The 12994-nt window shown below is 49.1% G+C and overlaps 1 protein-coding gene across 1 annotated transcript in view; it reads left to right on the forward strand.

The window, feature by feature from the left end:
• The first annotated feature begins 2484 nt into the window (after nt 1–2484).
• Nucleotides 2485–12994, forward strand: part of RGMB (repulsive guidance molecule BMP co-receptor b) — a 34161-nt gene continuing 23651 nt past the window's right edge. The window contains exons 1-2 of the mRNA XM_055699872.1: nt 2485–2913; nt 5311–5822. Of these exons, the coding sequence (XP_055555847.1) occupies nt 2793–2913; nt 5311–5822 (633 nt within the window). The 5' untranslated portion in view covers nt 2485–2792. The remainder of the gene's footprint in view (nt 2914–5310; nt 5823–12994) is intronic.

Genomic DNA, 12994 nt, shown 5'->3' on the forward strand with positions numbered 1-12994 from the left:
AGATGGTAGGCAGCTTCAAACGGGGAAAATTCATACTGGGCGGCCGTGCAGCCTGCTGCCTGGGCTCCCAGCACCCGTGATGAGCTCGGAGCTGCGGGTGGCTGAGCCGAAACCCGGGATGCGCGGGGAGAAGGCGCATGGGAGCCACACGGCGGGGCCGGGAGCCTGGCTGGGGCTGCCCCGGCAGCGCGGGGCTGGGCCCGGGGTCGGGGGTTGGGACCCGGGGCCGGGGGTTGGGACCCGGGGCCGAGGCGGGCGGACGGGGCGGGTGTGGGCAGCTGGATACTGGCGGGGGCGCGGTGGGCAGCGCCCGCGCGGGAGAGGAGCGGAGAGACAGGTGGAGGAGCATCCCTGCACTGCTCTCCTAGGGGGATCGTCCCTGCTCCTCGCTGCTCCCACCCCCCCCCTCCACCCACCCCCCTTAGCTTTCTATAGGTGACAGAAAGAGGCTGTCACTTAAAGCCCATCTCCGCCCTCTGTGCCGGTGCTGTGCCGGAGGGGCGGGCGGTAAGCGCCGGGGCGGGTCGCTCGCCGCTGTTGCTGCCGCCGCTCCCGCGACGCCGGCCACTGCCCGCGCTGCCTCCGTGGGTGCCGCCGCGCCTGGCTACCCGCCCCCGGCCGCCGGCCCACCGACCGGCCCGGCAGCTGCCCGCTGGCCCGCCCCGCCGCTCCGGGAGCTGGTCGCCGGCCCCGCTGCGCCCGGACCCCGCCGCCGGTGATGCATGGGGAGAGCGACGGGGATGCTCGGTGTGAGTTGCTTGTCACAGACCTTTGTTCGAGCTGGGGTTGCGGCGCGGGGTGCGTGTCAGATAGCGCGTTTGCTTGTTTGCTGTGTTGAGTTTCTTCCACCTGCCTTTAAGCAGCCCAAGCCTGCCTTCAGAGATGCTGAGATCTCAGGTATCGGGGACCGGAGAGGGAAGCATTGCCGAGCTGTCCAGGCACACATCTGGATTCACTTGAGAGTTTGCACACTGCAGGTTGCATCTTGTAAAGCAAGCAGCTCGCAGTATGGAGTGCTTCCCATGAATGTCAGGTTAAGGGGTATTGTGGTGGCTTTTTTCACACTGTTTTGTGCCTAAAACATGTTCCTTTCTTGAAGTCGAGGTCGGTGAGAGGGTGGCCCCCACTGCATGCCACTGAAAAGGCAGCCCCGGTGGGGTCAGCGCCAGCAGCATGGATTTTCCGATGGCATCTCCCAAAGGTGGGACAGCAGGGTGCAACCCTCCGGGCCCATGCTGGGCAGGACTGACAGGCCCCAGCCTCAGCCCCGGGGTGTAAGGCCAGGATGCATGCAGAGATCCTAAGTGGGACAGATGTCAATGACTGCCTTTGCTCTGCTGGAAAGAAGGAAGAAAGAAAAATGCCAGGGCATCTGTAAGGCTGCTGTGCTTAAGTTTTTGCAGTTTTTGCCTGATAAGATTAATGTTGGGGTGGAAGGTGGTGTGAGTTTCCCCAGAGGAATTGGCAAGAAACATGCTTGCTCTTCAGCTGCGGCAGGCAGGCCCCAGGCGTGCCTTGCACCAGCTGGTGTGCCTGCAGCAGCACACCTCGCAGCGCAGATGAGGAGCCACCACTGTGCGGGTCCCCTTCTTGCCCCCGCTGCAGGGCCGCTCACCGTGTCTGTGTTGTCACGTATTTGATACGCAGGTCCTGGCCCGCAGAGCATCCCGTACTGTCCAGTAGGAGAGCACGGCGCAGCCCTGACCCTGCTGAGCCACACAGCGTGCCAGAGTCAAGCATGATGTAAGTACCCGGTGCGGCGTGGGCGAGCCGCCGGGGCGCAGCGCTGGGACTAGTGCCCTCCCGGTGCGCGTACCCTGAGGAGCTCAGGACGGCCCGGGAGAAGAGGCCCGCGGTGCTGCCTCCTGGGACCGGGGATGCTGCCCGCGGGGAAGCGGCTCGGGCATTACGCCCGCCTTCTGGGAAGCAAACCACGGCTCGCTCAAAGCCCAGCCGTGCTTCTTGCACTGACACGGCCGTTTAATGCCGCTGTTTTTCCCTGTTCTGTCGCGGCTGTGCTCGCAGCATGCCCGGCTCCGGGCGACCGCTTCCCACCCTCTGGCTGCTCCGCAAAAGCCGCGGGTGTGGCTTCATGCGCCGGGACGGGCCCGTCAGCCGGAGGTTTCAGCCCGCCCAGGCGCAGAACCCGCCCCGCCCCGCCCCGCCCCGCCCCGCCCCGGCGGCGCCCCCGCACCCGGCCCAGCCCGGCCGCGCACGACCCCTGGCGGCGGCACGTGGCACTGCGGACGCTCCCGGCGCAGCCAATCACGGCCGAGGGGAGCGCGGGGGGCCGCGCGCGGCCGAGTGACGCGAGCAGCGCGGCGGGCCGCAGGCAGGCGGGGCCGCCGGGTGGGCGGGAGGCGGGACGCGGGGGGGCGCGGGACTCCCCCGCCGTCTCGGATTAGCCCCGGCCCGGGGGGGCGGGTCCGCGCCGGCGGCACGTGTGGGCCTTGTCGGACAGGCTGGGCAGCCAATGGGAGGTGACGGGCCGGGTGGGGCCGCGCGGGGCCCGGCGCAGTGCGCTCGGCGGCGCGGGGCGTGCGGGCTGCTGGGGACTGCCGCCCGCCAGGCCGCCCGCACGCCTTCGCCCGCTCACCGGCTCTTTCCCTTTGTGCTCGCCTCTTGCTGCCGCCATGCCGCACCCGCCTGCGCCCGCCCCGCTACGGCCCGGTGGCCGCCTCTCGTCGCCGCGCCGCTGAAGGAGGAGAAAGCAGCGAGGAGGAGGTTGCCCGCCCGCCGCCCTATGCCGCAGCGCCGTCCCGCCGCCGTCCCGGGGACCTGCATGGACGGGCATGGGGAGAGCTGCGCCTTCCCGCGCCGCCGGGGCTGAGCCGCTCCTCCGCCTCCCGCCGCGCCGCCCGTCGCTCGCCGCCCTCGGCCTGCTCGCCGCCCTGGGGTTGCTGCTGGGCTCAGGTACCGGGACGGGAGCGGGGACGGGACTCGGCGCTCGGGGTCCCGGGGCGGGTGTTAGGCGCAGCGGCGCGAGCGGGGAGCGCCCCGCGCGGGGCAGGGGCGGGCGCGGAGCGGGGCCGGGCTGGCGGGCCTGCCCGCCTGCGGGGCCGGGGAGCGGCGGCCTCTGCGGCGGGGGAGCCGGCCTTTGCTCGGCGGGTGGGAAACCGGGAGGAAGGCGGCGGGTACCCGCGCGTTGCGGACGCCTGCTGAAGCGGTTTGTGCTCCCCGCGCAGTTGTAGGGGGAGGGGGGAGGTCACCCGGCTTTAGTCAAGTTGCCGTTCTTTCACCGCTCTCTGTGCCAAGAACCCACCGAAAGCAGCAAACAAACTCCTTGAAGCTGCAGGGAATGTGGAGCGGCAGATTTATTAGAGTATTTGATAACTTGACTGATTTGCTCAGCTAGGCTAATTTATTTGTGATTAAAATACTATCACAAATCAGAACTGAAGGGGAGCATAAGGTTCCCTGATGCGTCGAAAGTCAGGCTCTGAACCAACATTGGCTGTGCCACTTTTGCGTGGCATAGGCCTTTTTTGTTTGTGTGTCCAAAAACACAGAATTTGCTCAGTTGTTCTTTTATTTTGCAAAGCTACGTATTACTTGCACAAAGGCGAAGTGAGAAACTTACTGCTTACTTACACACTTCGTGGTCACGCTTGACTGTAGGTTACAGATTTCCTCCTTCATACTCTGTGTTATCTTGGGATTTTGACAGGAGATTTGTGTTAGCTACCCATCACTGGCAACACCTGTTGCCATTATAAATTCATGGTTTGGATATTCAGAGTAAGTTATTTGAGTACTGACTCACATGAGGGTCAGCTAAGGGGCAAGCAAAGAAATTGCTAATACTCTCACATCGTTGTGTGAATTGCAGAAAAATGAGAAGTGTTGCAGTACTGTTCAGTTCATTGTCCACTCCTCATTTCTCCGGCATTTAGGAACGTTTTAATTAGGCTTTTAAAATCAGACTGGAGCCATGCCTATTTTACTTTGAGGACACGCAAAACAAGTGAGAAATGTTGTAAAGAGGGCTCTGAGGGGAGCAAAAAGAGTATCTGTTAGATGTATTCTATTTTCCCTTTTTCACACTTCCATGTATCTTTGTAAGCATTTTTGTGGTTTCAAAATCTGCTTTATGACAGTGAAATTACAGATTAATGTATGCACAGCTGAATTTTATAGTTCATGAAAGTAACAAGCACAGCGTGTTTTCAGTGGAAAGTTCTGGCCACTGGACAGCTATTTTATGAAATCTTACAGTATTTAAGAAGGTCCATCTTCTGTTACCTAGCGTCTTCCTCATTTTAACCCCTGTGGAACGTGTGGCTCTGTTTCCTTTAGTGCAGTGTGTAGTCTTGCCAATTTTGTTTCTGATCCTTATGAGTTCTTGTGTAAATGTTACCTGCAGAAGACCGTTGTTAACTGCCATGAGAGTCTGGAAGGGTTTCAGATCATGACAGCAAGAGCTGTGGAGGAGAGGGCTGTAAAACTCCAGTTTGCTGGCTGGGAGGGTAATTAATGCTTTCTGTGCGGAAATCAGGTGACCAGATAAAGTCTAACTGGTTTGTTCCTGTAAACTGAACTGCGTACCTGTTGCATACATCTGATAAGTACTTCAGGTTTTTGTGGGGAGAGGGTTTCTTTGGCCCTTGTCTTATTATTGAATTACACTTTTAAGAAGTACTGCTATTGCAGTGTATTGTACTGCACCTTACACTTCAGACAGCTGTGGGTTTTCTCACTCATTAGTCCCAGAAAGTGAGCAGTGAAGCTTTAGCTATGGCAGTGTCAGGGAAATAAAACAAACTGAATTTATGGGCTGCCCACTTTCCTACCCTCCTTCTCCCCACCCTGCTTTCTAGAAGAGAAACTGATTTCTGCTTCATTCAGTCGGTTTTTGTCTAAGCATATGTCACTTGCTGCCTTTAGCACATCCTTCTGAGGGGTAGGATTCTGTTTAAAAGTTCAATACCTTGTGTAAAGCACTGAAAGACTAAATGGAGACTTGATTATTGACCAAGTGATTAACTTAAGCGTGGAAATTCATCATCACCTTGGTATCTGGAAGGAAATGCTGGGCTCATACTTGGCAGGAGTTTAGTGCTTTTAATTTCCATCTAGACAATATCAAGTAATGGATTAAGTCATGCATGGACCATCTCAGCCTGTGAGATGGTCTGTATTGCTATCTTTCTGCCTCCTGAGCCCTTTTTCTCTATTATATAGTGTTTCCTTAATGGGTGAACACTGCAAGTTGTCTTCAGGTTGTTTTCTGCAGTTCTGTTTCCTGTGGGTGTAAAATGAGGTATTGCAATCTGTTTGCATAATTTCTCTCTGCCATCTGTTTGTGCTTAGGTGACTGCCAGATGCAAACACCTTGTGGAATCCAGAAGTGCACCACTGATTTTGTATCCTTAACATCACATCTGAACTCTGCTTTTGAGGGGTTTGATCTGGAGTTCTGCAAGGCCCTGCGAGCGTACTCTGCCTGTACTGATCGCAATTCCAAAGTATGCCGTGGAAACCTAGTCTACCATTATGCAGTGCTTGGGATCAGTGACCTCATGAGCCAGAGAAACTGTTCCAAAGATGGACCCACATCCTCCACCAACCCTGAGGTGACCCATGATCCCTGTAATTACAATGACCACATAGAAGCCAGAGAATATCAGGGAGGGGGCAAGACGACGACTCCTACTTACCTGTTTTGTGGCTTGTTTGGTGATCCTCATCTGAGGACTTTTAAGGATCACTTCCAGACATGCAAAGTGGAAGGCGCTTGGCCCCTCGTAGACAATAATTACTTATCAGTGCAAGTGACCAATGTGCCTGTGGTCCCAGGATCCAGCGCTACTGCTACAAATAAGGTATGAATTGTTCTTAATCACTGTGCATGCACATGTACAGAAGTAAAAGGCCAAGACAGCAGGGTAAGTCACTTAGCCCTGAACAGTTAGGAAGTGTGGCAGCTTGAGAATCTTCTGTGCAGTAGTCCAAGACAGTAAAACTGTTGGCCTCTTCTTTTCTGAGAATCAAACAAAGCTTAAACAGGTCCTTTTCTTCCTTCCACTCCACCCCACCACAGAAAAATGCTGTACACATCACCAGGTAAGCTTTTAAGGGTACTAAAGGTAACACTTTGAAACAGTCTCTGCACTGCACCATCTGTGACTGCCTCTGCACTATGTAGGCATTCTAGGCAAGGAGACAGGAAAGTCTGAAGTATCTCCTTTTCATTAGGTTGTGTAGCCATAACAGTAGAAACCAAAAAATATTGACAAAGAGTCACAACAAATGAGTTATCAAGACACTGAGCGTTCAGTGCAGAGACAAGAAAGGGAACTGTAGAGAACTGAGAGGAGGTAGCAAAAAAAATTACATTTGCCAAATGCTTATCAGGTCTTAGTACCCTGGCTTTACTAAAGAAGCAGCAGCTTCTGCTGAATTCTGCTGAGGGTGTAAGTCCCTCTTCAGACATGCAAGACTTAAGATTGCTCTCCTCTGAGCCAGCTGAGGTGGCTAGAGAAGGAATAAATGTGCTATTATTGATATCTTATGCCATTTCCTTACTTTAAGTACTTGTCTCTTTTTGCCGAAGGTAGACAGGTGTCTGTAGGAAGAAAACGATGTATAATGCATAAGTCTGGCTAAGGTGTCCTTTGATTTACCTCTAGAGTCGGGGGTGAAAAATGCTCTGAACTTTTGGGGCTTTCTTTCTATCAGTAAACAAATCAGTTTAACATACATTTGAAGCTGATGCTGTCACATATTTCATTCCATTTTTGGAGTGAAATGGCCTTTTAAAACTCTGGTGGTGTAGTTCTTGTATTGTCAAGATATGTCAAGCTATGTATATACAGTTTCAAGATCATCAGTATTGGAGATTTTACTGTTTTTCTTAAGCTCAGAAGTAGGTTTTTTATTACCGGGAGCAGGAGCAGGGAGTGCCAGTCACAATAGGTTATAGTCTGCATATCTCCCATGAAGATGGCTGTGTAGTAGTATTAATAAGTGAAAATCAGTTTTGCTGGATTCAGCAAAATTCATGCAATCATGTTGCATTCATGCTGGATTCCGACGTACTGACTAATGTCAGTACTTGTGTGAGTGAGGCAAATTTTTGCATTTGCCAGAAGCCGGAGGTTGGACTGGTATGTCACTGAAATTCAGAATCGCCTTAACTTGTGCCTGTTCCAAGAACACTGTGCATTGTGAATGAGTTCCTGAAGGGAGGGTAAAATGAAGAAATGAGGCTGACCTGAGTGAGCTTAGCAGAAGAGATGTAGGTCTTTTGAAATCTGCTCTAGTGGCATTTTCTTAAAGACTCTTAAAAAGCAGTGTTTCACAATCTGCAGTAAGCTTTTATCCTCGGTTTTGATAAAGTCTTGGAGAATATTCTTGATTTCCTTGTTATGGTAGTACTGGAGGAGAAAGTTGAGAGTCTTCTTGTGTACAAATTATGTGGGTGGCTAGAGTGTGATGGTAGTAGATAGGGGATTTCTCTTACCCTTTAGCCACATTCTGAAAATGATTGGCTATGGTAGCATGTTACACTGGTATATGTCTTCTCAAACAGGTAACCAAGAGAACTTCAGGAGACAAATGTCTGTATGTAGTAGGGAAAAGTCTGTTTTAAAGAGCATACCTTCTGTTTTTATTCTCAGTGTTTTTCTGTTTTTCTTATTCTGGAAAAAGTGGTAATGCATTTTTCTCTTTTGTAATAGTGATTTAACATGCCTGCTGTTGCACAAGTACAGTTAAGTGTGCAGAAGCAATTAAATAAAATAGGATGTATCATTTAGGATATTAGGAATTTCTCTAATACAAACATCTGTTACATGTTTCACAGTCCTTGAGTTTTTTCTTTCTTTGGCAGGTAATCAAACTTCTCAGCACACCTATTCGCAGGAAATCAAGGTGGTTTGAGTGTACAAGTAACTTAGCAAGATACGTTTTAATCTTTCTAAAGCATCCTCTTGAATCCTTTATTTCTTTATGGAGCAGCTGCTATAAAAGATACAGAAAAGTCTCGTTAAACTACACTGTCACTGCTAGTTTCATTCCTGTAACATTTTTCTCTGCAAGTACTCAATTTTGGTTGTGGTAGTGGACTATCTGCTGCTGGGTATATGTCATGACTTAAGTGCAGCTGGCAACCGAGCACCACACAGCTGCTTGCACACTCCCACGCAGTGGGATGGAGAGAGAATGGGAAGAGTAAAAGTGGGAAAACTCGTGGGTTGAGGTAATGACAATGTAGTAGGTAAAGCAAAAGCTGCGCACACAAGCAAAACAAACCAAGGAATTCACTCATCACTCCCCATGGGAGGCAGGTGTTCAGCCATCTCCAGGAAAGCAGGGCTCCGTCGTGTGTGAAGGTTACCTGGGAAAAGAAATGACATCACTTTAAATGTCCCCTCCCTTTTTTGTTCTTCTCCCAGCCTTATATGCTGATGGTATGGAATATCCCTTTGGTAAGCTGTGATCAGCAGTCCCAGCTATGCCCCCTCCCAGTTTCTTCTGTATCCCCAGCCTGCTGGGTGGTGGGGAAGTGTGAGAAGCAGAAAAGGCCTTGACTCTGTAAGCACTGCTCAGTAATAATGAAAACATCCCTGTACTGTCAATGATGTTTTCAACACAAATCCAAAACATAGCCCCGTGCTAGCTGCTATGAAGAAAATTAACGCTACCCCAGTCAAAACCAGCACAGTGTACGCTCCTGATTTTGGCCACAGGGTAGCTTAAGGCACTTTTAAAGAGCTGCCAAGAGTAATTCAGTGACTTTTATCTACACGGTGTGTTTTCCCTAGCTGAGAGCATGCAAATAAGTCTTCTACCTTCTTCATTAGAAAAGTTACCAGAACATTACCCATTGTTAGTCTTTCTGCTTTTTCATTGCAGATATTTAAGATAGATAATGGGAGATAATAAAGGTTTATGCTGAACTTAAATTTTGCAGAAGCCAAAGCAAATACTAGCCTACTTAATCCAGCCTGAAGCAGACCTAATGAAAGTAAAGACAGAAGGAGCAGAAAATTCAGTTTCTCCTGAATGTACTTTTTATGGGAAGTGATTTAAGAAGCTGTAGGAACAGAATATTTAATCTTCACATCATATGCAGCGTGCTTTTGAAAGGGACATACCATCATTTCCCTTGTAGGTAGTTATTACCTTCAAATTTATCATAGCTTTCTGGTGTACCAAGCTTTAAGGGAATCAGCAATGAAGGGAGCATTATGTGTAAATAATTTGTCTTCTCTTTCCAAAACTTGTGAGACTTGAGCAACCCAAACAGTCTAGAAGGGTATAGAGGGTTATCCAGTAAGTTCACAAAGGACAAGAGAATGCCAGGAGGAGACTTTAAGAAAGAATGTAAAGAATAAAAGTATGTTGCCCCACCCCACGCATCTGGCAGGAAAGTATGAAAAGCAGGAAAATTCTTCCTTTAATTCCTTAATTGGAAGGGTACATCCACTTGTGGGAGTTGTGTATTTATTTGTAGAATGCTTTTGGCAATTTGTTTGTAGGTGCTTTGCGTATTTGTGGTGCCCATAGTAACAACATCTGTTTCTTCACAGTGTACAAAGCTATTGTATGTTTTGTGGTCTAGCTGAAACTTGAAACTCCAGGTTTTTTGGGCTTGTCTGATAGGCTCATGCCCCTTGGCATAGGATCCTAAGGCCTTTCAGATGGAGAATGAAGGATCATCACCAAGCAGCTGGGAAAAGAGTTTAATCTCTCCTTTTGTTTTTTTTTTTCTGATGGACTTCCTGTATGAGTTTTGGATAGGTCACTGGCATCTCTGTCTGCATCACCAGCTATAGATAAAGAGCTCCCCTGTCTTGGAAGCTGTCTTGGGATTTCCGGAGGATAAATGACTGTTACAAGGGGCTGTAGAGGGAGCAGGTGGGAAAGGTATTGTAGAATGCATTAGATGGAAGGGGGGTTAATTTTTTGTGTGCATTACTTGGAGGGGTACAGAGTGTTTACTGGCTTTTGTTGCTGCAACAGGTGTTCTAGATATCACTAGTGTAGTTGCCTCTGAATAGCGAATGAGGCAGAGATGCTTGGGCTCGCACATGGAAAACTTTCCTTTTTTGCAGAGATTGCAAACTAAGTTTTTCCTATCCAGGTGTTTCATAGTGGATAGCTTGAGGGTGAGAGAGGGAATAAGGACAGAGAAGGAAAAACCCACAGAGCTTTTCTGTAGTGGTTTTACTGGGCATAAAGGTTTGAACCTGGGAATTGGTGGTATTGGCAGAGTGGGGGAACATTGGGTATAAATGTTCTTTTTCCTAGACTCAAAACATTTAAATAGCTCTTTTGCAGCATGTTTTCTATTTTTACAGGACATCATTGCAGACTGAACACAGTCTGCTACTTAGTCTCCTTTAAGTAATACTAACACATTTGTCTTCGAGTTACCATTCAGTAGTTCTAAGTAGGAACATTAGTTAAACTTACCATCTGTGATTAGTTTTTTCATCTTTGTGGACATTCTGCCTAAAGTAAAGACGAATTTGTGTTTTTTTCCAAAAGTAGTACATACTACAATTTTTTTGGAGAACAGCATAGAATTATTTAGGTTGGAAAAGACCCTGAAGATCATCAAATCCAACTGTTAACCCAGTGCTGCCAAGTCCACCCCTAAACCATGTCCCTAAGCGCCACATCTACACATCTTTTAAACACCTCCAGGGGTGGTGACTCAAACAATCCCTGGGGCAGCCTGTGTCGATGCTTGACGACCACACACTCCCACATCTCCATGTACTGAGGGGCCCAAAACCAAACACAGGATTTGAGGTGTGGTGTCACCAGTGCCCAGTACAGGGGGACAATCACTTCCCCTGTCCTGCTGGCCACGCTCTTTCTGACACAGGCCAGGATGCTGTTGGTCATCTTGGCCCCCTGGGCACACTGCTGGCTCCTGCCCAGCCGGCCGTCACCCAGCACCCCCAGGCCCTTTCCCACCAGGCACTTTCCAGCCGCTCTGCCCCAGCCTGTAGCTCTGCGTGGGGTTATTGTGTCCCAAATGCAGGAACATTCTCCTTGTGGAACCTCATACAACTGGCCTCATCCCATTGATCCAGCATGTCCAGATCTCTCTGTAGAGTCTTTCTACCTTCAAAGCCGATCAGCACTCCCATCCTGCTTGGTGTTGTCTGCAAACATACAGAGCTTCTCTGGTGTAAAGATAAATGGTTATTTTTCCTGGTGTCCAAGTCAGCCTGGCCTTCATAGGGTGGTTTTGTAGGACAAGCTGTGGCAGGTTGTCAGGCATTAAACTGTTTTCTGTAATTTTTGTGGGGCTGCTAGACAACTGTTAAAGACATTTCAGTGCCTTCAATGCCTGCCTTTGCAGGGTGGAGAAGGAAGGGAGAGATGCGTATATACTGAGCAGTATATATCTGAATGACTTTAAAGCCTCTGGTGGTCTCTTATGGGCAGTAGGACAGGGAATAAATTAACAATTATAAGTAGTAGGTTTTTTCTCAGACAGACGTGGTGATGCGACTTAGGTTAAAACAAGCTTTACTTCTCTGTTTGTTGCCATCTAAGCTTTATAGTCCCACTGTGGGGAAGGTCGGGGAGAACCTTTGTTCTTGGGTTGTCACCTTAGAAAAGGAGGTGGAATGTTTTAGCTACTCTTATCATTGATTAAGGATGCTTAACCATTGTCAATTTCTGGGTAGTTTTGAAATTAATCAATAGTAGATTGATTTCTAAGAGTGATTTATAAACAGTGACCTTCTTCTTTAACCATATTCAAGAAACACTTTCCTGAATGATCTTGGCTTTCCTTTTGGAAATCATCTAATGCTGAACTGTCTTGGTTTCAGGTTGGCTTCCTCATTATTTCTCTGTTGCGCATGGAATCCATACACCTTCCCTTCCCATTTTGTTCTCTGACATGAAATAGGAATGTGTCATGGTTAAATGTCTTGTGGTGCTTCTGTACCACAGAGGCAGGCTGAAGAGGGGTTAACCGTATTTAGTTTTGTAACACTCTGAGCAGTGGTTCTTCTGAGAGGTTGGCCCCAGCAGCATTACTGAGGCAGTCTCTAAATCTTTACCAGACAGTTTGCCCTCCCCAGGCTCTCCCCACCCCCAACATCCATGGAAGAAGCAAGGTGACTTTTGCACATACACCTCTTGCTGGTGTCCTTGTGTTATGTCAACTTCAGCACAACAGTGCACCACAGAAGCATGGGTATATGGAGAGAAACATGAAGAAACTGCTTGGATGATGGCTGGTGCTGTCTGATGGACTGAGCAGTCATTAGCATTTCTAACACCTTTCAGTTTTGTTTCATCCTAAGAGACCTTCTATGCCTATAAAAAGCAACTATCCTGTGATATAACTTGAAATGAGGCTATTGAATCAAGATTTTACAATGAGTCCTTATGAGTTTCCTTTATTAAATCTCTCTGCTTTCACTTTTTGGCATAGGCCATTTTTCAATAAGGTGGTGAGTGATGAGATAAACTTACATGCTTCACACCTGTTGTAGGCCTCTGGAAAGGGAAGCTGTGACATTTTGAGCTAGTGACTTGAAAGTCACCAGCTTTCAAGTTTAAATTTCCCGATATGTATGTGTGTAGTCTAAAAGCTTTTGGATGGCATTGCAAGACCCCTTTAGAAATGTCATGTACGCTATACAGTTATCTACCTGTGACCTTTTAATAGCTGCCTTTCAGAGCTCATTTTTTAAGTCCTTTGCAGGCTTCCCGGGGATATCTGTTAGATCACTGATCTAGTATCATAAAACCTCTTGCTGAAACATCTCCTACCTGTTCTCCAGTGCTTGATTAAATCATTAGTAAATAATCAGGGCTGTGTTTTTCTTTAAACATCCTTCCCTGTCTTTTCCCTATAGTCTGAAATGGTGCATAAGGAGAGCATCTGAATGTTTTCTCGTAATGCTAGTGTGAGGTAGGGCATGCAGACATAGGCTGAAGATAAAACTGAGAACCATGAATAGCAAGGTGTTTCTTCACTGAGTGCCTTCTCAGCAGCCTGTCTGACCTACTGCGC

This window comes from Falco cherrug, chromosome Z (assembly GCF_023634085.1).
Source record: "Falco cherrug isolate bFalChe1 chromosome Z, bFalChe1.pri, whole genome shotgun sequence".
NCBI classification, from domain to species: Eukaryota; Metazoa; Chordata; class Aves; order Falconiformes; family Falconidae; genus Falco; species Falco cherrug.